Consider the following 27,614-nt stretch of genomic DNA (forward strand, 5'->3'; position numbering starts at 1 on the left):
ATGTTAAAACTTTCCACTCCCTCTTAACCAAACACACAGGCAGGAACTTGTGGAGCAACTCCAGGAAGCCCGCGAGGAAAAGAAAAGAATCCGCCAAAACCTCCGTGAATTTGAGGATGAGTTCTTCAAACAGAATGGCAGGTAAAGAAAACTTTCACAATACAAATACAAAGGTAAAATGTTTGCTCTTAAAATTGTAAACATTCATATGATGGAATCTATGTCTCTACAGAGGAAAAAAAAATCGTATTATTGAATGTTCTACTTGTGCTTTTCCCATAGAAACGTGCAAAAGGAAGATCGCTCGCCCTTGGCGGGGGAATACAATGAATACAAGCATATTAAAGCCAAGCTAAGGCTGTTGGAAGTGCTCATCAGTAAAAGAGACTCCTCCAAGTTCATTTAGTGCTCAAGACTTACTCTACTAGCCAAGCAAGGACCAGCCACTGCAATACAGTGGGTACAAAGACATGTTTTACAGGCACATTTGGCTTTGAAGGACACAGAGACATGCCTGGTTCACCAATAGCAGATGTACAGTGCCGCTTGTTCCACTGTACAGCGAAAGGACTTCTGAGAATTTTGCCGTCTGCTATGAGACCGTGGATTCAGAATACAATCTGATCCCAATTCCCTTTGAAGCCCAGAAGAATGTTTCTGTTATATTTTGTGTTCGTATTGATATTTAGATCGTTTTTTTTTTCTATATTAATATCGCTATAATATAGAAACAACTGTGTTTTCACAATCAGGCACAAGCTTTGAAGAACATTGAGATATTGCGTCTTAAAATGTATATAGAGATGAGGAGAGTTTATCATTATAGGAACTTTTAGTATTTGATGAATTGAAGAAAGTAACCAATTAATGGAAGGAAGGCTCTCTGTATATTTTGTTATTTACTGGTGCCATAATTCATGCAAATGGCTTTATTTTGAATATTAACGCTTCTGAGGAAATGCAGCGTTTGCATTGTTCACCGTTAATCTAATTTCCCTCCCCTCAAACTTTAAAGCTGTAATCTTTAAGACCATTGAGTAAGCTAGAATTGACTAAATTTTCTTTACAAAAGAAAGAAAAAAAAAGTGCAAAAAACAACCAAAAAAAATAAAAAAACAAAGGAATAAAATATCTCGCTATGCTTTAATGGTGTAGAAACGCACAAACCAAGGTACTATAAACCAGCTTTCATTGCTAATTTTTTGTGTATATTTTTATACTAAATAAGTGTCGAACTGGTCATCACATGAAACTCACTGTTTAACAGTGATGTGGGTGGATCAGATCCCCTCAAACACATCTCTATTGTTAGCGAGCAATAGAAAGCGAACCTGTGGGGCCTCACTGAGCGTTTGCGCCTGGTGAACGCAGACACAAACCGAGTGAGCACGTCACCCCCTTCTCTTATTCTCCAGATTGGAAAATTGTAGCGTGGATTTTGTTTTTACCGAACGTGACAAGAATGATGGATAAAGATGAATACTGTGTGTACATTTTAGTACATGATTGTATTTGTATTTTGTACATATGATATAAAACCAAAATATTTTTTCTGACTATACTGGTGTTGGGTGTTTATTTTCAGTGTCATTAAATACAAGAGAAATGCTTGATAATCAGAGGTGAAATAATTTTATTGTTCTGGAAAAAAATAGATAAAACAATATATTCCATTTGAAAGCTATAAAAGTAAATATACTTTACTAAAATAACAATGCATCAGTAGCCACTAAGAAGCCCTTGTTTGCATACATTGACAGAAAGGAATACCACGTTGGATAGAAACACTTCCTTTCTATGACCTTCCATCATGTTCAAACAAACACATCTCATGCAGCTAGATGCAAAACATCACAGGCCACAGCAAACACATCTCAGAAACCCCCCGAGGAACCATAGGTAAATCACTCTGATCCATTTTTAATAGCAACCCGACGACATCTGAAAGAAAATGTGAGTAGAAAACCAAATTTTACAGCATATGACCTTCCTGTGAATCAACAAGAGGGATTAAATTGAAAGCGGCAATGGACTCACCGGAAGAACACAGCTGTTAGAATATTCACATTTGCTGGATTTAAACAATTAAAATCCCATAACTAGTACACGTCATACATCACCCAGTAGTTATTGCTGGATCACATCCTCAATTAAACCCCATATCATTCTAAGAGAAATCTGTTCCCATCCCTCCCCCCAATGTTAATTAAAATATTTCTGAAAAGCAGCTGGGCATGGCATGCTCATGCATGCCTATTATTAATAAGAGACATTTTTATGCTAATGACTTGCTACTGTACATAAAAGGAAAACCGTTGGAATGGATTCAGGAGGTGCGTAAATGCTTAACGTCCGATTTGAGCGTGGGCTGAAAGGGTGAAGGAACAAAAGGGGTTAATCAAGTTAAAACCTTTTAATGTATTGGTCCTGTAACTGTCGGGACTGGTGTGTTACAAGTGAAACTCGAAAAGTTAGAATATTGTGCAAAAGTTCATTTATTTCAGTAATTCAACTTAAAAGGTGAAACTAATATATAGAAAATGACATGCAAAGGGAGATATTTCAAGCCTTTAGTTGTTATAATTTTGATAATTATGGCTTACAGCTTAGGAATATTTTCAAAATTTCTGAGATTTTGAATTTGGGGTTGCTGTAAGCCATAATCATCGAAATTATAACAAATAAAGGCTTGAAATATCTCACTTTGCATGTAATAAGTCTATATATTATTTTCACATTTTAAGTTGAATTCCTGAAATAAATGAACTTTTGCACGATATTCTAATTTTTCAAGTATCATCTTGAACCCGGACGAGCCCCCAATTTACAGGGTTGTGGTGGCTCTTTCTGAATTGAGCTCTGTTCTATAGTGTGCTGTTGGCGGGCATTTCATATGAATTTGATCCACATTTGTTTACTTCAAGTCAAAATGGCAAAATAACATGGTCTGGACACGGGCAACCTATCGGATTCAAAAACAATTATACTTAAAAAAAAATATATAAAGAAAGTCAAGTCTTTAATTTATTTAGCCACCTACTCAATCCCAATCTTATAATTTACTTTTGTCATTTAAAAAATATAAATTTTAGAAGAAAAACAAAAATTTGTGCACATCTGGAGAAGCAAACCAAATAAGCAAGTCTGTAAAAATAGGACAATAACAGATTTACTCGTATGAGATTCCGGATGTGCTCTTCTGTGGTTAAATAAATGCGAGAGCAGCGTTCGTTTCCATTTCTCCACAGGTTTAAAGTGCAGTGTCAGCATACAGAAAGCCACCTCAGACCAGACTGAAGCCCTCGTACTGCTCCACGGCTTGTGTGAGCCGGCGCCGCAGGGTCTCTTTGGTCTGGTAGCAGGGCATGTCCAGCATGTTATAGCAGGTATGAGCCACAGGAAGGTAGTGCTCTTCAGTAGCAGTGGACTGGAGGACGATGCGTAGACTGGCCATGCCGTGGATGGGGATGCGGTCACTGCCGGTCAAGAACACTGTTGGAGGACAAAAAAAAAAGGCATAGTCACTTCAGCACAAAGAAGATACATTGTGCATGAGTGAAGGGACGCATGAAGCACCGCCCACGCAGGAGTTACTTTCAAACCGAGAAGTGTTCAGCAAAACTTCAATCTCTCCTCTGCAGTTTATGGAGAGGAGGTGCACAATATACAGTTCAGGCAGGTTTATATTATATATATTCAATAGCACAAACCATTACGCAGTTGTCTCTCACTTACATAAGAACTGCTTTTTTTTCTCCAAGGGAAACTCATGAAACACCTCCCAAAACATCTGAACTGTTGGGTGAGATGCGGAGAACTCGCCCTTGTAGGAGGCATTCTGGGAGAAAAAAACAAAACACAAGTTTAAAGGGGTGGTTGATTATGATTTCACTTTTCTAACTTTAGTTAGTGTGTAATGTTGCTGTTTGAGCATAAACAACATCTGCAAATTTACGAACCTCAAAGTTCAAAGCAAAGGTAGATGTTTTCTTTTAAATGAAATAGCTTTTTAAGGACTACAACAAACGGCTGGTAGGGACTACACCACATTCCTCCCGAGTTAGTGACATCACCAACCCTAAAATTTACATAAACCCCGCCCCCGGAACACGATTTATAGATTATCAAGACAGAATATGCTAATCAATGACTAGAAGATAACTACACATAAGCTACATAAATCCACCAACTAACCATTCATTCTACATGTTGTCACTTCTTCTTGAGTCTCTCCATCTGACTCCGGTTTGAACATAAAAGGCTAAAAGCTTTTTCTGTGTGATGTAAAAGGACACAAGCTGTTGAAAATCCGCCCTCTGTGCCGGGAGCAGCAGCTCATTTGCATTTAAACGGACACACACAAAAACGGTGCGTTTTTGCTTTCCCTCAAAAAGTGCCAACTTTAACATGCTATATAAAAATATCTGTGGGGTATTTTGAGCTAAAACTTCATAAACACACTCCGGGGACATCAAAGACTTATTTTACATCTTGTGAAAAGGGCATTATACCAGGCCTTTAAAATGAACATTAATAGGGTGCTGACGCTCAACGTTAATATGAATGTTGAATTTGTGTTGTATGTGTGTCTTAAAGTTGTTGGAGCACAGCTCTGTGTCCCACCTTCTCCATCTCCTCCCAGTTGTAGTTGTTGTTGCCCACCACCATGGCCATGAGCTCAGAGGGCTGGAAGAGAGAGAGGATCTCCCCACCACAGACCTTCAGGAAACCGCTGGAGAAAGCCGAATACAGCTCCTGTACGGCATCACTGAATACATACTGCAGATACGCCTGAACAAACTCCTTCCTGAGAGGAAAAAAACAAATCTTATAAACACAATTTTATTAATATACATTTTTTTCATTAACGTTGCATCTAGCATTGTTAATGCATTGCATTAACTTTTCAAGAAAATTATGCAATGTTTTTAAATTCTTATTATAACTGTATTGTAGAAAAACCCTCACTTGTTCAAAAATTCTAAAATAATTAATATTATTTAAATGTAGTTGGAGCATTTGTTGTTTTTTTAAATGATGATATTACAGTCATTTTTTTACTAAAGATGATGCTTGTTATTTAATGATAATGTTTATATTAATAAAAAATCTGCACTAACTAATGAGAATCTAATCACAGGAAATAATGATAAAAAAATAAATAAAGCATATCTGCCGATTGTAATCCAATGCACATATTTCCATGCACTCACGTCCCAGACCGAGTGAATTTAGATTGATAATCTGAGCTGGGTTAAATGCCTGTAATATCTTCAGGAGGTCATATAGCAGCGTCAGGTTTGCTGGAGATTGTGATCTGAGCTTGTGTGTCTGTGTGTGTGTGTGTGTGTGTGTGTGTGTGTGTGTGTGTGGGAACGGGCCTTGATCTGAGCTCAAGATGATTGGCCCTCCGCCTAATCTCACCATCAGACAGCAGGACGCATGCACATATGCACACAAAACACATGCATGATCCAAACAAACCCTTTTTCAATTCTTACGATCTCTACTTAATGTTTTACCTAAAATACACACTTGATCGCGGCAACAATTCTTCATGAATCACAAATGTGTGTGCATTTACATGTTTGTTTTTTTGGTTTGGATTGGATTTGTGTTGATGCAGTCCCATCTGTTCCTGCAGCTTCTGAAACTGTGCAATTTTGTCCCCGCTGACAACACACCTACTCACACACACACACTCTCCCTCTCTCTGACAGACAATGAAAGATGGAGCACAGGCAGGAACAACATGACCTCTTTCAGACCTTCATTTAAAGAGACACACCACACACTCTATATTCGCACCTGTTCGTCTTGTCCACAGCGACGTTCTTCCCGCCCTGTATCAGCTCCTTGACCTCTGTGATCCCATAATACTCTCTTGTAATCTGTGGACACAGTTGTTACATTTATATATTCATTTACTGAAAAGTCTAAAGTCAATTTCAGACCTAATATTGTCAAAAGCTTGAAACATACTGAGATAGTTTCATCTCTACTACCGCCCATCCCTAACTCTAAATCATGAATCACAAAAACATCTGTCGAATATCGTTCTATCATCCGACAGGAAACGTTGATGGAACATATGGCAAGTGAGCAAACTCTCTTCATCTTCCACATGTAAAGCACACACATTCGAATACGCGTCTTGGCAGCATGTGTGTGATATCAAGGATAGGTTCAGTTGAATTCGTTGGTTTACCAAAACAGTGAATTGTAAATTGCTCTATATGAATCGGGTATCAGTCACATTCATCTAATCAGACAAATGCTCTTGACTTGATGTGGCCTCATTTGAGGGGTCACGTTTAATTTGGTGTCCAGTTACTTACAGCAAAGTTCAAACAGAAGGTCTCCTCCACATCTCCCTCATAGTCCAGCAGCTGCTGAAGACTCCTGCAGAAAATATGACAGATGCGTAAGCCAAACTTTCATATTATCAATGTCTCCTTTTATTTCTAGAGTCATCGACGGGCCTTCGATTGTCTTTCTCTCTTGTAATCGCAGCTAAGAGCTCACCAGCTGCAGGGTGTAAGAGCAAACCCCTGGCTTACCCGAGCAGGGACAGGGGACGTACATCATCTCCTACTTTTAACAAGTGACACTCTTCTGCCTATGACATTATAAACCACTTATAAATCATGATGTTTGCTTTTTTCATAAGCAGCCAGTCCAACTCAGAAAACAGATTCAACTGAGGTCTCAAAACAAGGACTAGCACACGTTTATAGCTAGCTACATGAATACATCCACTTTACGTTTAAATTTAGTAACATTTAAAGGTGTAAACTTAAAATTGAAACTTTATTGGCCTCTTGAGTACTGAGGTTTGTTTCCATCAGTCTGTTGTGATTGGTCTACTCTGCTCTGATTGGTCAGATGGTTCAGTCTGTTGTGATTGGTCTACTCTGCTCTGATTGGTCAGATGGTTCAGTCTGTTGTGATTGGTCTACTTTGCTCTGATTGGTCAGATGGCCCAGTCTGTTGTGATTGGTCTACTCTGCTCTGATTGGTCAGATGGCCCAGTCTGTTGTGATTGGTCTACTCTGCTCTGATTGGTCAGATGGCCCAGTCTGTTGTGATTGGTCTACTCTGCTCTGATTGGTCAGATGGCCCAGTCTGTTGTGATTGGTCTACTCTGCTCTGATTGGTCAGATGGCCCAGTCTGTTGTGATTGGTCTACTTTGCTCTGATTGGTCAGATGGCCCAGTCTGTTGTGATTGGTCTACTTTGCTCTGATTGGTCAGATGGCCCAGTCTGTTGTGATTGGTCTACTCTGCTCTGATTGGTCAGATGGCCCAGTCTGTTGTGATTGGTCTACTCTGCTCTGATTGGTCTGAGGACTCAGTCTGTTGTGATTGGTCTACTCTGCTCTGATTGGTCTGAGGACTCAGTCTGTTGTGATTGGTCTACTTTGCTCTGATTGGTCAGATGGCCCAGTCTGTTGTGATTGGTCTACTCTGCTCTGATTGGTCAGATGGCCCAGTCTGTTGTGATTGGTCTACTCTGCTCTGATTGGTCAGATGGCCCAGTCTGTTGTGATTGGTCTACTCTGCTCTGATTGGTCAGATGGCCCAGTCTGTTGTGATTGGTCTACTCTGCTCTGATTGGTCAGATGGCCCAGTCTGTTGTGATTGGTCTACTTTGCTCTAAATGGTCAGATGGCCCAGTCTGTTGTGATTGGTCTACTCTGCTCTGATTGGTCAGATGGCCCAGTCTGTTGTGATTGGTCTACTCTGCTCTGATTGGTCAGATGGCCCAGTCTGTTGTGATTGGTCTACTCTGCTCTGATTGGTCAGATGGCCCAGTCTGTTGTGATTGGTCTACTTTGCTCTGATTGGTCAGATGGCCCAGTCTGTTGTGATTGGTCTACTCTGCTCTGATTGGTCAGATGGCCCAGTCTGTTGTGATTGGTCTACTCTGCTCTGATTGGTCTGAGGACTCAGTCTGTTGTGATTGGTCTACTCTGCTCTGATTGGTCTGAGGACTCAGTCTGTTGTGATTGGTCTACTTTGCTCTGATTGGTCAGATGGCCCAGTCTGTTGTGATTGGTCTACTCTGCTCTGATTGGTCAGATGGCCCAGTCTGTTGTGATTGGTCTACTCTGCTCTGATTGGTCTGAGGACTCAGTCTGTTGTGATTGGTCTACTCTGCTCTGATTGGTCAGATGGCCCAGTCTGTTGTGATTGGTCTACTCTGCTCTGATTGGTCAGATGGCCCAGTCTGTTGTGATTGGTCTACTTTGCTCTAAATGGTCAGATGGCCCAGTCTGTTGTGATTGGTCTACTCTGCTCTGATTGGTCAGATGACCCGGTCTTTTGTGATTGGTCTGCTCTGCTCTACAGTGCGTGTTACAGCCTGGAATTACTGACGACTCGTTTCAGGCAGTTCAGAATCGGTTATTTCTTTTGTTGAGACAATAGCTCCATTTATCCTACACTTTGATCTTTACAACTTTGCAGACCTTTTACATTCACAAACAGCTATATTACACACTAGACGAAAGGTAATATACGAAAAAGCATAATAGGGGCACTTTAATACTGCTATCAGTTAACAAATTAACTTTAAATTAAACGTCAAATTAATTTGTGAAAGTGAAAAACAACACAAATACATTAAATAAAACCTAAATTCAAAACTATAACAACACTGACCTCTATTTGCATACTTGCTATTTTGAATCAAATAACTTGAGTATTCTCTTCAATTTCATGTTGCTGTAGATCTAGTTCCTTAGCTGCTGATTAGATTAAAACCATCCACGGATAAATCCAACAATTTGGCAGGAGTGTCAAACACATCTAACTGAGAGAAAGCCAATTAATCCTAGATCCTTTTAAATGCATTAGCACACAACAAAATCATCTGCCATGGAGTTGTAATTGCCAGGTCAAGGTCTGCTGATGGCTGTTTTCATAAGGTGATATGACTCATGAAATGTGGGAAAGACGCAAACCACAAACACGATTACAGGCTTGAACCGGCCATCAACTCTGAGCCGGCTGGTCTCTCCTTCTGCAACCATTTAGTGGTCTGATGGTGACTCACAAACTTGAGCTGTTCAAAAAGCTTTTTGGGTGGCTTTTAATTAATGTTACATAAAAAACAACCTGTTTATGTAACCAAGTGGCAAAGGACACAGAGCGTAGGGCAGAAAGAAAGACAAAACAGTTCCTCTTCACTGGTCTGTGCAGTCAGTTTAGGACTTCGATTTCTCAGTAAAGCCTCGGGGGTCACAGGAACTCCATTGATTTGGTCTAACGAGGGCAGTGATACAGTGTTCTGTGGGAGGCCGAGCTGATTTGATCAGCGAGTGAGGACTTTTAGTGGAAAAACAACAACATGTTGCCTACAAGAGCTAAGTGGTACAAGTTTAGATACAGACAGGCTTAATTTGAACCTCTGGAACACCTATTTTAAAGAATCCCCTAGCTCATATAGAGAGCTACAGTGAATTAGAAGATTTTCTGTGAATTATGGCTTTAATTATGGACTACGTTTATGTCATTTTTTTGAACATTCGTAGACATGACAGAATTTTCATTTTTGAACAAACAATCCCTAAAAGTCACCTTTGAAATAAAAATGGACGATTCTTATTTTTGATGGAATTTTTTGGAGTTTTATTATATTGACTATCAAAGATTTATCTGTGCACATAATTTTTCTTTTTTTTAATTCATGTGTCGACATCTCTAGTCTGATGACGGGTTTTCTGGCTGGCGCGAGGGAGGGACAACCTGTCACTCACATGAGATCAACAAATAGCAATCCACCACCATAGAAGAATATCACATCTTCTATTTCATGCCGACTTTAAAGACAAAGACAAAAAAAGCATCATGTTTTGTACCTTCCCTCTGTAGGCGAAAGCTCTTTCAAGTCATCCAGAGTGGGCGAAACATCCAGAAGCTTCTTGTAGAGCACCAGGGGAAAGTGCAGATCCACCACAGTAGAGTTATAGATGGCCAAACCGCAAATGATCCCAATCAAGTGGAACCAATTGTGCTCCACAAAACACTGCAATGCAAACGCACACACATGAGTTATACATCAAAATACCAATGCCACCAAGACTCCTTTATCTAAAAGCCATCTTTCCTTTACAACCCTTTAATTATCCAAGATTGTTTGTCCACATAATAAGATCTCGCCAGCAGTGAAAGTAAATGAAACTCATTAAACTCTGTACAATCACGTGTACTCCTCATCTTAGTCTTGTTTTGTACACAGCTGAAGTGACCTTGAAGTCATCATGCCATCCCAGCAGGATCATCATGTTTGCATGAAAACAGCTGAGCTGTCCCAGACTTTTCAAAATCACCAGGCCGATAAGATTATGTGCTGATGTTCTCAATCACGCGGCACTTTGAGAAGCACCTACTGTATAGAGAGCATTAGTGCCTGCTCTTTTTTTCCAGTGGCGTTGAAAGTATTTTTCCATTATTTTTTTCCCATATGTTTTTTTTTTTTAAGTCTTTGTCAAAGCATTATAAGCCATGAACCAAACCAACCAGCTACGAGGTGAATCACAACATTACGAACTCTGATGTGAAGCAAAAAAGTATTTGAAAACCATAAAAAAACAAAAGGTACTTTATGGCTTAAAGGAATAGTTCATCCAAAAATGTCTTTCTTCTGCTGAACACAAAAGAAGATATTTTAAAGAATTTGATGGACCCCATTGACCTCGAAAGTAGGAAAAAAAAATACTATGGAAGTCAATGGATTCCATCAACTGTTTGGTTACTGACATTCTTTAAAATATCTTCTTTTGTGTTCAGCAGAAGAAAGAAACTCATACAGGTTTGGAACAACTTGAGGGTGAGTAAATGATGACAGAATTTTCATTTTTAAGTGAACTATTCCTTAAAGTGAGGGAAAGAACTACAATCCAATGAAGCATTGCAAATGACAATCAAAAAACGATGAAGAAATATAACACTATTAATTTAAAGGTGCTGTATGTAACTTTTTCACTCTACTAAAGCATAAAAATACCATAATATGTTTGCACATATTGAGGAAACATGCTAAGTTCACAAACTCGTTTCTCTGAAAAACACTTCTACAGCCAGTTATTTTACTTTGAAATGTGCGTTTCCAGGCTGGAATGTTTGTTTTTGTTTTTGGTCTGATACTGCACATTGCCAATTTTCCAATTTTCATTGTCCATTGCACTCGTTCCTGTTACGTGTTCTTAAACTGTCAACCCGTGTGAGCGCCGTCGAGTCTGAGGAGGAGGGGGCGGGAGAAACAACGATCTCCGATATTTTGAATTGGACTGCAGTACCTATTTTAACCACTAGTTGTCATTCTTACAGACTAAGCTGTTGATTATCTCTATAGAAACAATATATTTTAAGTGTTTTGTATCATATTTTGACAGTATAGCAAGTTACATTTATGTTATTTGTAATTACGTCATTCACGGTGCTTCATGGGACTAGGTGTTCGGTGCAGAGCGCTTTTTGATTGTATTGGTGGAATCTTCTGTACTGCATCGTGGGTAATGCAGTTTTTCACCACAAATTCAGCAGTTAAACAATTATTTTAAAAATAAATACACATAAATCTGACAAATGGCTTCAGTAAAATATAAAGAAAACCATCGATTAACAACCTCTGAAATCACAGTAGGTCTGTCTTTAAAAATCTATTTCCTTATGGAGAAAATTAATGGAGTTTTTACTTCCCAATCCTGAATGTTGCACTCTATGAAGGCCATAAGCAGTTCGTCCTTCAGGCTCAAACATTTCAACTGATATTAAGATTTTTGGAGTACCCTGCATATGCAATTCAATTCTGTTTTGCATTCACATTATATCTGGGGCATTTTATCACAATAACTCCAAAAAAAGATGCAACCCTTTTTATTATCTTAGTTTAATGTTGAAATCTGTGGTAATAACTAAGGCTGAACTCACTTTATCAGAGAACCACAGCAGATTGGACTCTGAATACTGGGTGAACATGCCGTAGATCGGATCCATCAGCTCTTTCAGCAGGAGCAGGAAGAACTCCTTGGTGACTCCTCCAGCATCTACAGCTTCCTCTCCATCGAAGATGACCTGCAATGATTAATATGTTAGTCAAACTTAGGTCTAAGTAGGCCAAAATATGCTACAATGTGGACTAGAAAAAAATAAACTCTGTGCATTGTGCAATGGGATGACAAAGACAAACCTTGAGCGGCTTCTTCAAGTCTACGTCATTGTAGACTGTGAGCTCGCGGAGAGCGTCACTGACTAAGTGGTTCCTGCGTACGTGGAGCACCAGGAAAGGGTTCCTTGCCAGCAAAGGTTCCATAGTCAACAGCATGAAGACGTTGTGCAAGTTAGCGCCGCTTACGGCCATCTGTACAGTAATGAAGCAGGCAAAACAAGTCAAAGAGACTGAATAATAAGAGTCAGATTCATAAACCCTGTGTATGCTTTAACTTCTTAGTTTCATAGGAAACATTTTGTTTGTCAAAACATAAAAAAATTTGAAGATAAAATGTATAATGCTTATAAATATATGAAAACAATAGTAGGAATAAAATACTGTTTGTAAAAGCTAACTATATTTCAAAAGTTTGCTGTCAGTAAGATTTATTTTTAAAAGAAATTACTACATTTATTTAGCAAGGACGAATTAAATTGATCAAAACTGACAGTAAAGATATTTATAATGTTACAAAAGATTTTGATTTTAAACTTTTTGACATTTTTGACAACCATTTTTAACATTGATAATTCAAATGTTTCTTGAGAACCAAATCAAAGCAAGTAATGGCTGCTGAAAACTCGTTTTTGCATCACATGATAAAATAACATTTTAAACTATAGCAAAATACAAACAGTTATTTTAAATTGAACTCTCACAATATAATTGTACTGTATTTTTGATCAAATAAATGCAGTCTTCTTTCAAAGCATTGAAAAATCTTACCGACCCCAAACTTTTGAGCGGTAGTGCAAGTCAAAAACTTGAGCAGTGCAACAACAATCCTAAAAGTTGAGTGTAGAGTTGTGTTATTTCTTTTACCTGCATTTGCAGCTCAGCATCTGTTTGCAGCACGGTTGTCTTGGCTTGCGCGTTCAATATGAACGGATAGGCACATAACGTGACAGAACCCTGGGAAATAAGACTCAGATGATCAAGCTGAGACCATCACAACTGTCTAAAAACAAAATGATATTGAGTTATTAAATCAACAAACCTGCACTGGAGGGTATCGCATTTTCTACAATAAGACAAAACAAGAACATATGTTAAATTCTGAGGTACTTTTATTTTTCATCTTGGGATGATCAAGATTTGAGGCGTCTATGTGAAACTATAACATTTTGTGTACATAGTGGGGTCTAGTTCATGTTCACATTAACTTCAGTTATGCTTCCATCCACCTATTTATATGCAAATTTTGGGTTACCGCATAAAAAAAACACTGGATGGAAATGCCAAGACGCAAATAAATTTGACTAAAAAACTTAAGGTGGATAATTTTTTTGTTCAATAAGTAGACGTGTATAAACTATGGTGGGAACACAATTTGCAGCTTTGGATGGAAACATAAATTTACATGCAAATACATAAATGTATAAATTCATAAATATTAATCTGCAATAGGCCTGTGTGCAGCAATATACGCACAATATCAGCTTTGCGCAGAAACCATTTGAGGTAGTCTTCCTGGATGTCCACCAGGGTGGTGATATCAGGGATGTAGAAGTTGTTGTATTCCACATGATGGGCTTTCAGATTGACCTGCAGCAAAATACTTGGATCCATCACTAACAGTAGTTTATCATTCAACAACGCATGCTAAATTATGCAAGCATGTCTGAAAAAACATGAAAAACAGCAATTCAGCTGGGGAATATTCAATCAAATAGCTTATTAATAAGTAGTTTATCATTTAATCATTAAAAGCGAGATGTGTTGTGTGGATTTTGGTCGTACCTTGTGTAGTTTCTCCAGCAGTCGAAGGGCGGCACTGGTGTAGCTCTCCATGAACACAGGCACCAGGAGCGCCTTCCCGCCAGTCAACAGAAACACAACGATGCTTTTGTACATCTCCACTAGTCTGGAGAACACCTCGCAATCCATCAGAGACCACCAGTTATCTGAGAAACAGCACACAGATTCATTTCAAAAGCCTTTTTGATCTTGGATTTAACGGTGTTTCTAGGCAGTGAAACATGTTGGCGACGTCATACCGAGCACTTTGCTAGGGTTGGCGTCCAATCTGAGGATGGCCATGGCTAGAGGGATGGTGAGAGAGATGTAGTTTTTGGAGTCCTGGAGAGCGGGACACTCGGACAGGATCAGGTAGATCCGCATGGCTTCCACGTCAGGAGGAGAGCAGGGCAGCTGGGGGATCAGGAGACTCTCAAAGCTCTTTGTGGCCTTGAAGAACACATTTGAGAGAGGTTTATAGTTAAAATACATATATATTGATCAAAAGTGACAGTGAAGACGTTTACAAAAGATTTCTATTTCAAATAAATGATGTTCTTTTGAACATTAAAGAATCATGAAAAAAGGGTTTCCACAAAAATATTAAGCAGCACAACTGTTTTCAACATTGATTAAAAATAATTCATGTTTCTTGAGCATCAAATCAGCATATTAGAATGATTTCTGAAGGATCACGTAGAACTGAAGATAGTAATGATGCTGAAAATTCAGCTTTGAAACAGGAATAAATTACATTTTACATAATAATAAAAAATATTTCATAATAATTCTGTTTTTACTGTATTTTTAATCAAATAAATGCAGCCTTGGTGAGTATTTTAAAAAATCCTACCAACTGCAAACTTCTGAACAGTAATGTATAATCAAAAGATTCCTCACATTAGATTGGAAAGTATACCAAATTTCACCCAGTTAAAACACAAACAAGGCTTTAAATGTTTTAGAAACTTGATAATGTTCGCAGCAGAGTAATTGCCTTCAAAGTACGCAGTGTGTATTAAAGACCTAAATAAATGATGAGACAATGGTGACATATCAAAGAACACACACCTGCTCCAAAAGTCTTGCGAAGGCTGGTTTCATCAGCATTTCAAAAAGCAGCCGAACAGCATTGAAATCGATGCCCGGGACTTTGGGGTTTGTCTTGAAATGTCCGTCATCACTGTGAAAACAGCGGGTGAAAATTAGTTCCCAAATGTTGGTTTGCAACAAGATATGAAATCTAATACTGTACAATTTACTAATTTAAGATAAGTGTTCATTGTCTGAATTAGTTACTATATTAGTTCAAACTATTTGAAAACATATAACATTGAGATTTAGTATATCCAAGCAAGGATGGGTCAACAGATGAGCGAATAGATGGATCTGAGATTTAAGGCCTTTCCTCTCCATTGCTCTTTATCTGCGTCTGTCGCTCTGGTGGGATGAAAGCAGGATCACATGCTGGGTGTAAATACAGCCTGATGCTGATCCCTGCACTACACACCAGTGTATTTTAAGCATGTCAGGGTAAGATGGTTGATCTATGATAAACGACTCTTCACAAACCAAGAAAGGTTTTTAATATCAGTCCCGTTTGAATGAGATGGCAAGATGTGTTTAACCATAATACAGTTCAGTTACATTTAATCAATCTGACTCATTTAAATCAGATTCAACTAGATCTGAATAATCTGATTCATTATAATTCAATTCAGTTGAACTGAATCAATCGGACTCATTTAAAACCAATTAAATTCAACTGCAATTGACCAATTATATTAATTTTGAGTAATCTGATTCATTTCAATTCAGGTGGATATTTTTGATTCAATTAAATCGATCTAATTCAGTGAGTTTGATCCCATTCAATTTGTAGAAATAAATCTGCCCAGTCAGCAGTGCAAATTTCTACAGAAACCTCAACTCTACAGCTCTTGATCTAGAGTTCATTGTGTGCAATGGAGTCCATGGCACCACGTGTCGCTCCAAATGCCCGCCAACCCCGAGTTGGGACATGTGCACAGCAGAGTTTTAATCAAATATCCAAAACCGCATTATAAAATGAAGACTTGACCTCACAACCCATAATACCCCGTCTGGACGCCAGCGACACCAGTTGTTCCTTATGTAACCAGATAATCTCTTGAAATGCAGTGCAGATTATGAACATCAAGGACTGCATCCGGCAGAACGAGGTTTCTAGAGTCTCTTGTCAGAAAAAGATACCCATCGAGTCATGTTTTCTCTGAAAGAGGGACTGCTCTTTTAAAGACAGAGCTGTAACCGGGAGCCCTGCGGGTGACTGTGAAGAATTTGCCTCCTGACATTAAGCAGAAGTCACCTAAGGAAAAATCACAAGCGCTCCACTCTCCATGGTGTCACCCCGTGTGCATATGCTTATTGACGTGGCATTTACATTTAATTAGATTGGGAATGCAAGGGAGGAACATTTGAACTGCTCACCTTTGGTCCAAAAAGCTGGCATTCCAACATGCAGTTGAGGACATCAGGAGTATGATGTCACTGGAAGGGGAGGGAAGAGGTTTGAAATCAGCATCGAAATCATAACAGATACATTATATACAGTGTAAAAAAACTGTTTTCAATTTAATATCTTCTATCACCTCTGAAATTATTTGCATATGCTTATGCTTACGTAATGCCTGCATGGCTGGGGGGAAAATAACTAACCAATATTATCCAAAAAAATTGGCCTAACATGTTTTATTTCCTCACCTCCTGATCAAAAATGTTTAAAAATGTTTTTTTTTTCTTCATTTTTAAAGAAATTTACACTTTTACTCTGCAAGGATGCATGAAATTGATCAAAAAGTGACAGTAAACATTTATAATGTTACAAAAGATTTCCCATTCAAAATAAATGCTGTTTTTTCCTATATATCAAAGAATCCTGAAAAATGGATCATGTGACACTGAAGACTGGAGTAATGATGCTGAAAATTCAGCTTTGATCACAGGAATAAATGACATTTTACAAATTGTAATAATATTTCATAATATTATGTCTTTTACTGTATTTTTGATCAAATAAATGCAGCCTTGGTGAGCAAAAGAGACATTGATCAAACACATTAAAACAATCTTACTGACTGAATGGTATTGTGTCATACAGTATTATGAAGGTTAAATACTCTAAAATGCAGCTAATTCTGTCTTAGAAATGATCAAACATTACAAAAGTAGAACATTTCTGTAAGGCCTCTATCATAACTGTAACCAACCTGGACGAAGTCACACACTCACTTGGTGATGCTTGAATCGCTGTTGTCATGCAGCTTCATCCTCCAGCTGTCCAGACTCTCAGAATTAATCAGAGCGATGCTTTTGGCGGTATTCATGATACGGAAATCCTCAGGAAAAAATGAACCCTGTTCTCAAACACACGACGCACATGCTTAGAAACGTGTATTTCTTAGAATATTATGACCTCAGGGCAAAATTAACTCTGTGTGTAAAGAAGTGTTTCAGTGTTAATTGGGCAAATTCCTAAATTGTCCTACACAGTAACTAAAGTAATAAAATAATACAAATCACATCGGTGGCAAAGCAGGCAACATCACTCTTTCTGTTGAGCCTGAAAAACCATTACATTGATGTATCGGCGCCACCATGTGGATAAAAGTAGGTACTGACCAATCAACCTTGCAGATAAGATTGATCAAATAAACATCGCATAAAAGCCTACAGTATGCACAGGTACAAACTATTCTCAATTCATGAGAAGATATTGAGGAATACACTGATTTATTGAATATTCTAATAAAGTAAATGCATCCAAAAAACCAGTACAATATCAGCTGTGGTGTTTCAAAGCAGCAACGTTACCTCCTTGGCAGACAACAACAGGAAACTGTGATCACCTCCACTGTGAATTTTACTGACGGTGTAGCGCTCGGCTTCTGTAGAAAAATAACAAATAGAACGGTCACAAACCAAACTGTAGGTCCTGTAAAATGGCGCCTATTAATATCTGACTATCCCTGTCAATCCAGTTAATTAACATTTAGCTTATCATCACTTGTTTAGGGGATTTATTTAATCCATACAGAATGTGACACAATGGCATGGTGATCATATGTACGTACTTGTGTATGTGTTTCCAAAGCACAGGGGTTGGATGTTCCTGACAGGAAGTGGGCTCTTAGCATTTCCTCTGAGACCTGTGCCCAGCTGGCCCTGAGTGTTGCAGCCGAAAGCGTAAATCAGGCCTGTGGAGGGCACGAATGCCAGGGTGTGGTGCCTGTGACACACACACACACACACACACAGAGGTATGCTGTGAAATATCCCATCTCATTCTTACCTGATGACTGACTGCATGCATAATGGCATACAAAAGTCAAGTTGAGAGTTTTTTAATGTTTAATATTACAGCCTGGTTTGGTGACTTGGGAGTGAGGAATAAAAATAAGTTGCAGAAGATAGTGAGAACGGCAGGAAAAACAACAGGACGCCAGCAAACACAGCTTGATAAACTGTATTTGCTGGCAATACACAGAAGAGCAACAAGGGTTGTATCTGACTCCACACACACCCACTTAACTCAAAATTTGTAATGCTTCCATCTGGAAGAAAGGTCCCAAAATATCTTAGAAATATGTATAAACATTCCTTTATACCAGTGGCAATTAGAATATTCTATCAAGGGTAATCAACTCCTTGTGAGAATAATTTAATAAGATATATTGTGTATGTGTATAACTTCAGCATGGTATAAATAAATGATATAATACAAATGAATGTACATTCATTTATTTTTTAACTTTTTTTTTTTAATTGATTACTGTTTAAAAGTTTGGAGTCAGTACGATTTTGCAATGGTTTCTTATGCTCAAGGCATTTTGCATTTATTTGATCAAAAATAAAGTAAAAACAGAAATATTTTGAAATATTATTACAATTTAAAATACCTGTTTTTTATTTGAATATATTTTAAACTGTAATTTATTCCTGTGATGCAAAGCTGATTTTTCAGCGTCATTACTCCAGCCTTCAGTGTCACACAATCCTTCAGAAATCATATTCTAATATGATGATTTGATGCTCAAAACACATTTCTTATCATTATCAATGTTGAAAACAGTTTTGCTGCTTAATATTTTTGTGAAAACCGTGATATATTGTTTTTCAGGATTATTTGATGAGTAGAAAGTTCAAAAGAACAGCATTTATTTGCAATAGAATTTTTTTTATAACATTATAAACGTTCTGACTGTCACTTTAGGTCAATTTAATGCATCCTTGCTTAATAAAAGCATTTTCTTTAAAAAAAAAAAAATCTTGATGACCCCAAACTTTTGAACGACCGTGTAATTAATACACAGTAGCTACTCAAACATACAAAAGATGATGTGCATTATCCATACAGTGTCAGTATGTTTTTGGACATGACACAAACGAAAGCTCACACTTTTAAAGAAAAACAGCACATCAATCTGAAACAGATGGACACAGAAATGTACATATACTAACCGCCCACAAGCGATCTGAGACACCTCAGTGCCCATGAGCTCCATAACTCTGCGTGGAAGAGGCTCGTTGTTGGTGGAATCGTGGCCCAGCTGTCCTCTTGAACCGTTTCCAAATGTGAACAGACCCCCTTCCTGAATCAAACACGGCACAAACAGCAATGCAAAGATTGAAAATGAAAAATGAAATCGAACAACTTTCAATAGAAAGCTAGTTCAACAGAAATTCTTATCAACAGTCACTAAAAAAGATTAAAGATTAAATAAATGGATTGTTCAAATGACTGTAGCAATTTGTCTCTTTCTTCAAAATTTAACATATTGTAAAAAATGATGTTTTTCAGCATACTGCAATCATTTGGCTGTATGATCAATACCTTTGTCAAGGCAGCGGTGTGTTCATCTCCACAGCTGATGTACACCACCTTCTGTGACCGCAGGAACTTGATGTGGCAGGGAACAGCCCGGTCTATGAGATATCAGACAAAAATATTTAGGCAACGTTATGCCAAATATTATTATTAATGTTATGCCAGGTGCAAATCTTGCTGGAAAATGAAGGAAGCATGAAGTGCTCTGGAAATGTCCTGGTAGACGGCTGCGTTGACTCTGGATTTAATAAAGCACAGTGGACCAAAGTCCTCTTTTCTGATGAGAGCAAATTTTGCATCTCATTTGGAAACCAAGGTCCCAGAGTCTGGAGGAAGAATGGAGAGGCACATAATCCAAGATGCTTGAAGTCCAGTGTGAAGTTTCCACAGTCTGTGTTGGTTTGGGGAGCCATGTCATCGGCTGGTGTTGGTCCACTGTGCTGTCCACTCAACGCAGCCGTCTACCAGGACATTTCCAGAGCACTTCATGCTTCCTTCAGCAGACAAGCTTTATGGAGATGCTGACTTCATTTTCCAGCAGGATTTGCACCTGCCCACACTGCCAAAAGAACCAAAACCTGGTTCAATGACCATGGTATTACTGTGTAATTACTGTGTGATTTCATGTAATATTCTAATTTTTTGAAATCCTGTTTTCGTGGGTTTTATGAGCTGGAAGCCCAAATTATGTACAAATAAACAACTAAATACTTGAAATCGTTTAAGTTGTGGGCCCTGAATCTATAATCTATGGAAGTTTAACGTTTTGAATGGAATTATGGAAATAAATAAACTTTTCCATGATATTCAGTTCAGAAACAGTACGCACTGATATAGAGAATAACTCCCTTTGGAGTGACTTTATGCTTTGTAACTTTTCAGACCTTTTTCATGCTCAAACAGCAACATTACACACTAAAGAAAGTAAAAAAGCATAATAGGTCCAGTAAAAGTTTCAAGAATCGTCAGTTTCAGCATTCAAACCAACAGACGTGTGTGTTTTACCTTGCTCGTCATTGAGGCCTAGTTGTCCAGCGCCGTTCTTCCCCCATCCGAACACGGCTCCAGAGAGGGACAAGGCAAAGCTGTGGTCTCCTCCAGCGCTGATGTGAGCCAGTGGGATCCCACACAGAGACTTGAGCGGTTGAGGAGACAGAGTGCTCGGCTCTCCCTTCCCTAAACCCAGCTGCCCACTGGAGTTCTCTCCCCATACGAACAACTGACCATCTGAGAAGAGGAGGACAGCGGGAATCTTCTTTTACTGACACAGCAGGAGTACAACGGAAAACAAAACGACTGAATCAACAATGAGTTCATCTGCTCTTACCTTTTGAAAGTGCTATACAGTGTTGGTTGCCACACATAACTTGGGAGATTCGATGCTCGCACAACTTTTTAATCAACCTGAATAAATAATAATAAAAAGGAATACAGAAAAAATACAGAAACTTATTTAAGAAGTCAAGTTCTGGACTACATCTATCAAATTCACCAGGTTAATGCAACTCCATTTGAACTATAATGATGATGATGGAGTAGTAATAACCATTCAACATATCATGTAATTGATGACTAGGTTCACGTGGAATGTCATTTTTTCTTTTTCAGTTTCTGCACCAATTGTGGGGGGAAATCTGTGAAATTTTATGCAATGGATTTAACACTTTGATTATTAATTATTAAATTGCAACTCAATTCAATTAAAATCAAGGATTTTTTTAAACTTCTAAACATAATCATTCCCAATGATATTATATCATTTTTGTATAATAATCAAAAAGATGTATTTTGAGCGAGTTACACATCTGTGCAAAATCCACTGCAGAAGGTATTATATAAATAAATATTAATATTCTAGAGGTACTTTGGGCATTACCAAGGTTTTTTTTTTTCTTCATACTTTCTACACGGATTGTGCCGGGAAATAGTAGTATTCTCTGTAATGGATTTTCATTTTTTGATGCATAAATCAATAGAATATTAAATCATAAAAGAAATGTTTTTTTCCATCAAAACAAAAACAATCACTCTCAATTATTTTGATTAATTATAATTATAATTTTTTTTCCCAAATATAATAATAATAATGTTATATTAGGCTATATGTGTTTTAAGAGATACACATCTGTGCAAATAAGATAGTTGGTGCGACAACACTTTCTCATCCACTTTTGTTGTCATAAATTTTAAAAAAAGACATATTATTAGGACAGACATAGGGCCAAGCAGGTTGACCAGTGAATGTTATGCAGCAAAGGGCTACATGTGGTTAAATTGTCCTGAGAGTCCAGCACTATTATTGGCAGCTGAAAGCATTATCAAAGCATCCAAATATTTAATAAAGGCCAGGAATCTCACAGTCAAATCCCAGTGGTCTTCATCACATCACAAGATGTGAAACCAAATGAATAACCCTCAATTATTAACTCGCTCTGGTTGTATTGTGCTTGTGAAGTTATTCAAATAACTGAGATGACAAGTGATGAATGTCAGGAAATGCTGTTTCATCTGTTGTGGTTTATTCAGCAATACAAGAGCAAACATCCAATCCACAATAAAACAGAAGAGCTTTCAGTAATAGCACGTTACAACTATCATTAAGTCTAAACCCCATGCGGTGAGGAAGGTCCCATGCAGAGACCCCCCTCACGAGGTTAGGAGCCAATTAAATCCTCATTAGATTACCCTATCTAGAGCAGCCTTTACAATGCAAAGGAAGTCAAACATGAAAAAGCATATCTACCACAAAAAAAGGATGTAATTGTTAATGTGGTTTAAAATGCATTTACACTGGAATCAAAATAACAGGAAACAATGCATTGCATTTTTGAAACTTGGTTCTCATGCAGAGCCGACAAAAACAAGATGTGCATTAAGGGATAGTTCACACAAAAATGGAAATTCTTTTATCATTCACTCACCCTCATGCCATCCTCGGTGTATATATGGACGACAGAGATAAAAATCTTTGTTTGTGTTTAAATGAAGATATGCATCAGGGATGGCATGAGGGTGAGTAAATGATGAGAGAATTTTTTTTTTTTTATGTGGAGTATCCCTTTAATTTGCAGAACACCATATCTATAAAAATTTCAAGAAAACTCTGATTTCGACATAACAAATGCGGTTCACACTCACAGTGGACTTTGTATTAGGTGTTTTAATCGTACTAGCTCTCATTTATAATTCTATGAAACATTTTTTATTTATTCCTGAAAACTTTGCATTAAAAAGTGATGTTTTACCTGGGCACACGGACCGCCTCTTCAGCCGTACCCAGACCGAGCTGCCCCACTTCTCCGGCCCCCCAGGCAAACACCTGCCCCTGCTCATTCACCGCCAGAGAGTGAGACTGACCACACGACACGCCGGATATCTTCTGAGCATCCAGAGCTCCGACCAGCTCTATGAGCACACACACACACATACAAATGCATTAGATGGAAATATCACACTCCGGCCTTGATGCTTGCGTAGACATCATTCATATCCCATCTACAGATTTGTTTTGTGCAGCAAAACATTTGTGATGGTTATATTGTTTTTGACAGATTAAAATAGTAGATTTCCCTGTACACTACACCATTCAAAAGTGTAAAACAAAAATTTTAATACGTTTATTCAGCAAGGACGCATTAAATTTATCAAAAGTGACATTTATATGTAACAAAATGCTGTTCTTTAGAACTTTCTATTCATCAAAGAATCCTGAAATGAAGAATTTCCACAAAAATATGAAGCAGCAACTGTTTTCAATATTGATAATAATCAGAAATGTTTCTTGAGCAGCAAATCGTCATATTAGAATGATTTCTGAAGGATCATGTGACTCTGAAGACTGGAGTAATGATGCTGAAAATTCAGCTTTGATCACAGGAATACATTACATTTTAATATATATTCAAACAGAAATTTTAAATTGTAAAAAATCTCAATATTACTGTTTTTACTGTATTTTTGATCAAATAAATGCAGCCTTGGTGAGTAGAAAAGACTTTTTTCAAAAATATATAAAAAAAATTTACTGACCCCAAACTTAAGGATGTACAAACTTTAGTATATTCAGAGTGAAACCAGACATAGACACCTACTGTAAGTGACCAATCGCAATGTTGGTTTGTGTGGCATCAAAACAATGTCACATGTAATCTTTCATCATCTCATCAAGATGACCAATACAGCACTGGCTTAAAGAAAACCGAAAACCGAAACAAAAAAAATCCCCTTTGGCATGTGAATGTGGTAAGATGAAACTGAATGCCTACTAAACCAAAACAACATCAGAAAAAAAAAAAAAAAAAACTTTCATTCTCCAAACCAGAATGTAGGGCAACATTTTTCATTGAAGCTGCAGTTCTGATGGAGGGAACTAAAAACAATAATTGCTCAAAATCTGTTAAGAATTGTATGCTTTACAAAGTAAATATTAGCAACACAGCTATTTGAAAAAATAAAGTAATAAAGAACAAAACGTCACCAGAATGCATTTCTACAATCCAACCCCCTTTTAGAAACAAGTAATATTACATATTTAGGATAAAAAGTTATGGATAATTTTGTTTGGTTATTTTCTAGTTTTTTTACTTCTTTTACACTCACATAACAGGGCCTTGTATTGAACAAACGGTGCGATCACATTAGCACAGACATGTGAGAGGCCGTCTGCTGCTTGGAATTGTTTTCTTATTAACCGGATTAACAACTCTGGACTGGCGAGCCCCAATGCATGCTGGATAAAACAAGATCTGCAGTCATCATTGACTGTTAATACACTGTAACACAATAATCATAATAGTAGCATGATCAAGCAAGCAGTGTTTTACTATCCCGGCCACGTTGCCTCATTTCTGAGAATAATGTCAATTTCGATTTTAGGTGTGTGCCAAAAATATAATGTGGTTACATGGCATTGTCACATTAAAAGACATGGGGCGTAAAACTTCAGCAGGAACATGAGAAATTAATGATATTTAAACGCAAAGTGCTAGATTCATTAAAAAAGGCAAAGATGTGCAAAGACCGTAAAACATTTATTACATCAATTATTATGCCATTGCATGAAAAGAAACCTTACATAATGCAAATATAGGCGTATTGTGATAAAAAATTGGGAATCATCAACTAAATCTGAATGTTCGTATCTAATTGTTGGGGCATAAGCACGTCCCGTAATATATTTTTTTTTAATAGTTTTGAAACATAATAAATAGGTTTTAAATGTTCAAATCAAATTTCTGTGGAATAACAGGTGTGGTATGAATATTTCTTATCTAATTTTTGAGCATCATCATCAAATTCTGAACGTTCAAATCTAATTGTTGGGGTATCATACGCACATCTGGAGCGTCAGTGCCATGTTCCATACTGTACGTTCAAATTGAATGTATGAATTGTTGGGGCATAATAAATGCATCCTGAAATATCATATACAATTTTTGAAGACACACAGTATATGTATTCCGAACATTCGAATTTTTAAAAGTTTGAATGGAATTCTGGAGCATGTTCCATGCCATATTAATTCATGGCCTTCTGAACATTAGAATTACATTTTGAAGCATTATAAATAGGTTATAAATGTCTAAATCTAATTTCTAGGCATGGTACGAATATTCAAACCTAATTTTTGAGCATCATCAACAAATTCCGAACACCTAAATCTAATTGTTTGGGCATCATAGGCATGTTATATAATATAAATCTTTTGCAGAGACACGAGCATTCTGAACATTCGGCTTTTTTTGCGCAATACTGGCGCGTTCTGAAAGTTTGATTTAAATTCTGGAGCATCACTTTCATGGTCCACGCTGTAATGCATGTTCAAATTCAGTTTATGTCAGTTACCTGGCCTGCATCCTCGCTTGTCATGGCCCAGCTGACCGCTGCTGTTGGAGCCACAGGTGTATACGCTCCCATCATGCAACAGGAAGAGCGAGTGTTGGCTGCCGCATGCCACTTCTTTAAGACCCCTCCCGTCAAACATGCAACAGCTCCTCGGCTCAAAGAAAGAAGCCTCTGACGCACCGATGCCCAGCTGACCCGAGACACTGCTTCCCCAGCACAGCATCATGATTCACACATAAAGAGAGAGACAGATGGAAGGATCCGGAATAAGGGAGAGCTCCTAGGCTGTACCGCCTTGTCGTCTCCGCCTGTAAACGACGGATCTGGAACAGAAGAAAAAGTCTGGCATTAGAGACTGGGAAGCAAATAGGTGTGAACTCAGTGGAAGGGAAGAGGTCACACCCTATTCCTGTAAATGACAGCTAGTGTGGATTGCCAGATACTTGAGACTAGAATGCAGATCATAAACCACCTGGTGTAGTTCAATAAAACCTGAGATTCACAAATCCAATTGTCCGAATGTCTACCGAATCATCACAATTGACTTTTTTCACTATGTGGAATGTACTAATATGTACTAATAAAAGTATAGACATAAATAGGGGACAGTTATTATTTGACTAAACCCACTTACATGCATAAAGTACATACTGGGAAGAGTGATGAATATAAAAATACTAGAGATATAATATCAACAACGAATGTCAAAATTATTTTATTGCACTTGGCACGTTCCAAAAGTTGAAATCAAATTCTGGTGCCTGTGTCATGTTCCATGCATTCCATTTTCGTTTAAATTAAAGGAAAAATTCAAATTGAAGGCATTATAAATTGGCTGAACGTAATTTCTGCTGAATCATGGGCATGTTCTGAACATTTTGAGTATCATCAACTAATTTCGAATGTTTAAATCTTACTGGGACATCATAAACCTGTCTCGAAATATCATATTAAATTTGATCTTACATTAAATTTGAAGAGATATACTCGTTCTGCACGTTCGATTTTATGTGCATTACTGGCACGTTCTGAAAGTTTGAAACGAATTCTAGAACATCACTGTCACGATCCAAGCTGCACGTTTAAAATGAATTTATGGAAAAGGTACGTTCTGAACATTAGAATACATTTTTGGAGCATTATAAATGGGTTCCGAACATTCGAATCTATAATGTCCGGGGAATCATAGGCGTGTTCTAAACATTTGAAACTAATTTTTGAGCATCCTCAACAAATCGCGCACCTTCGAATCGAAATGTCGAAATGTTAGGCGCGTTCCGAAATATGTTATTACATTGTTGGGCGTTCCGAACGTTCGACTTTTTGCGTATTACTGGTGCGATTTTTGGGCGTCAACGGTGCATTTCGAACGTTTTAATCCAAAGTGCCTATAATGTCTGCTGTCTAGGTTGGTAGCTCACTGACTACTAGGTTTAGAAACACATCTGAAATCTTCCATATGTGGGTCCAATCTGTCCAATATGAGTTCGGCCTGTAAGAACAATCCGGACATATTTCAGTTTCATGTAAGTCAAAACAAGCTGTAGTTCATATACTGTAGACATTAATGCTTAAACATCTGACCAGACTGTCTATGCGTTAAATACAGTATCTCAATACTAATATTCAGGATAATGTCAGAACAAACTAACAACGCAGCGGCACTGTCAGTCATCAAACTCTCATTTTCTATCACGCAAATGCAATTCTCTATCTGACACAAGTCAAAAACAAACATGTTCTTAGGCAGCAGATAGTGTTACCTGGTAAAATGCATTTCGTCTCCTGTTTATTTGACCGTATATTACTGGAATGGTTTCAGTTTAATGGTTCCGACAAAAACAAGGAAGTTACGACTCAGATTACGGAGTCACTGATGATCACGTGACTCCTGTCAACCAGCTTTAATTTAGCTGGAGTCAACAGAGGGCGACACTGAGTACAGTTTTGT

At 37.8% G+C, this 27,614-nt stretch overlaps 2 protein-coding genes across 11 annotated transcripts in view; one reads left to right on the top strand and one right to left on the bottom strand.

Moving 5' to 3' along the window:
* The window catches only part of fam13a (family with sequence similarity 13 member A), a 51,113-nt gene extending 49,554 nt beyond the window's left edge, over positions 1 to 1,559 (top strand). For all 10 annotated transcript variants that reach the window (XM_079895732.1, XM_079895738.1, XM_079895737.1 and 7 more), the window contains 2 exons: positions 40 to 141; positions 283 to 1,559. In XM_079895732.1, coding sequence (XP_079751858.1) covers positions 40 to 141; positions 283 to 406 — 226 coding nt within the window. In that variant the 3' untranslated portion in view covers positions 407 to 1,559. The remainder of the gene's footprint in view (positions 1 to 39; positions 142 to 282) is intronic.
* Positions 1,560 to 1,606: 47 nt separating this feature from the next.
* Positions 1,607 to 27,545, bottom strand: herc3 (HECT and RLD domain containing E3 ubiquitin protein ligase 3). The gene is made up of 25 exons (XM_079895863.1): positions 27,427 to 27,545; positions 25,664 to 25,986; positions 23,065 to 23,224; positions 21,147 to 21,223; positions 20,825 to 21,046; positions 19,826 to 19,917; positions 19,453 to 19,583; positions 18,066 to 18,220; positions 17,806 to 17,879; positions 17,224 to 17,348; positions 16,423 to 16,482; positions 15,025 to 15,136; positions 14,214 to 14,403; positions 13,957 to 14,120; positions 13,648 to 13,761; positions 13,214 to 13,237; positions 13,039 to 13,128; positions 12,196 to 12,366; positions 11,937 to 12,080; positions 9,863 to 10,029; positions 6,339 to 6,402; positions 5,809 to 5,891; positions 4,624 to 4,807; positions 3,736 to 3,838; positions 1,607 to 3,492 (listed from the first exon to the last, which is right to left on the bottom strand). The coding sequence occupies exons 2-25, from the start codon at positions 25,887 to 25,889 to the stop codon at positions 3,284 to 3,286; spliced, it is 3,141 nt and encodes a 1,046-aa protein (XP_079751989.1). The 5' UTR covers positions 25,890 to 25,986; positions 27,427 to 27,545; the 3' UTR covers positions 1,607 to 3,283.
* Between the last annotated feature and the right edge of the window lie 69 nt (positions 27,546 to 27,614).

Source organism: Squalius cephalus (genome assembly GCF_949319135.1).
Source record: "Squalius cephalus genome assembly, chromosome: 2".
NCBI classification, from domain to species: Eukaryota; Metazoa; Chordata; class Actinopteri; order Cypriniformes; family Leuciscidae; genus Squalius; species Squalius cephalus.

Coding starts and splice junctions, on each gene's coding strand:
- herc3 (XM_079895863.1), bottom strand. CDS start 25,889: ATGATGCTGTGCTGGGGAAGCAGTGTCTCGGGTCAGCTGGGCATCGGT. Junction 21,224..23,064: donor GAGGCGGTCCGTGTGCCCAG/GTAAAACATCAC, acceptor TTATTTATTCAG/GTTGATTAAAAAGTTGTGCG. Junction 17,349..17,805: donor TGTTGTTGTCTGCCAAGGAG/GTAACGTTGCTG, acceptor GTTTGAGAACAG/GGTTCATTTTTTCCTGAGGA.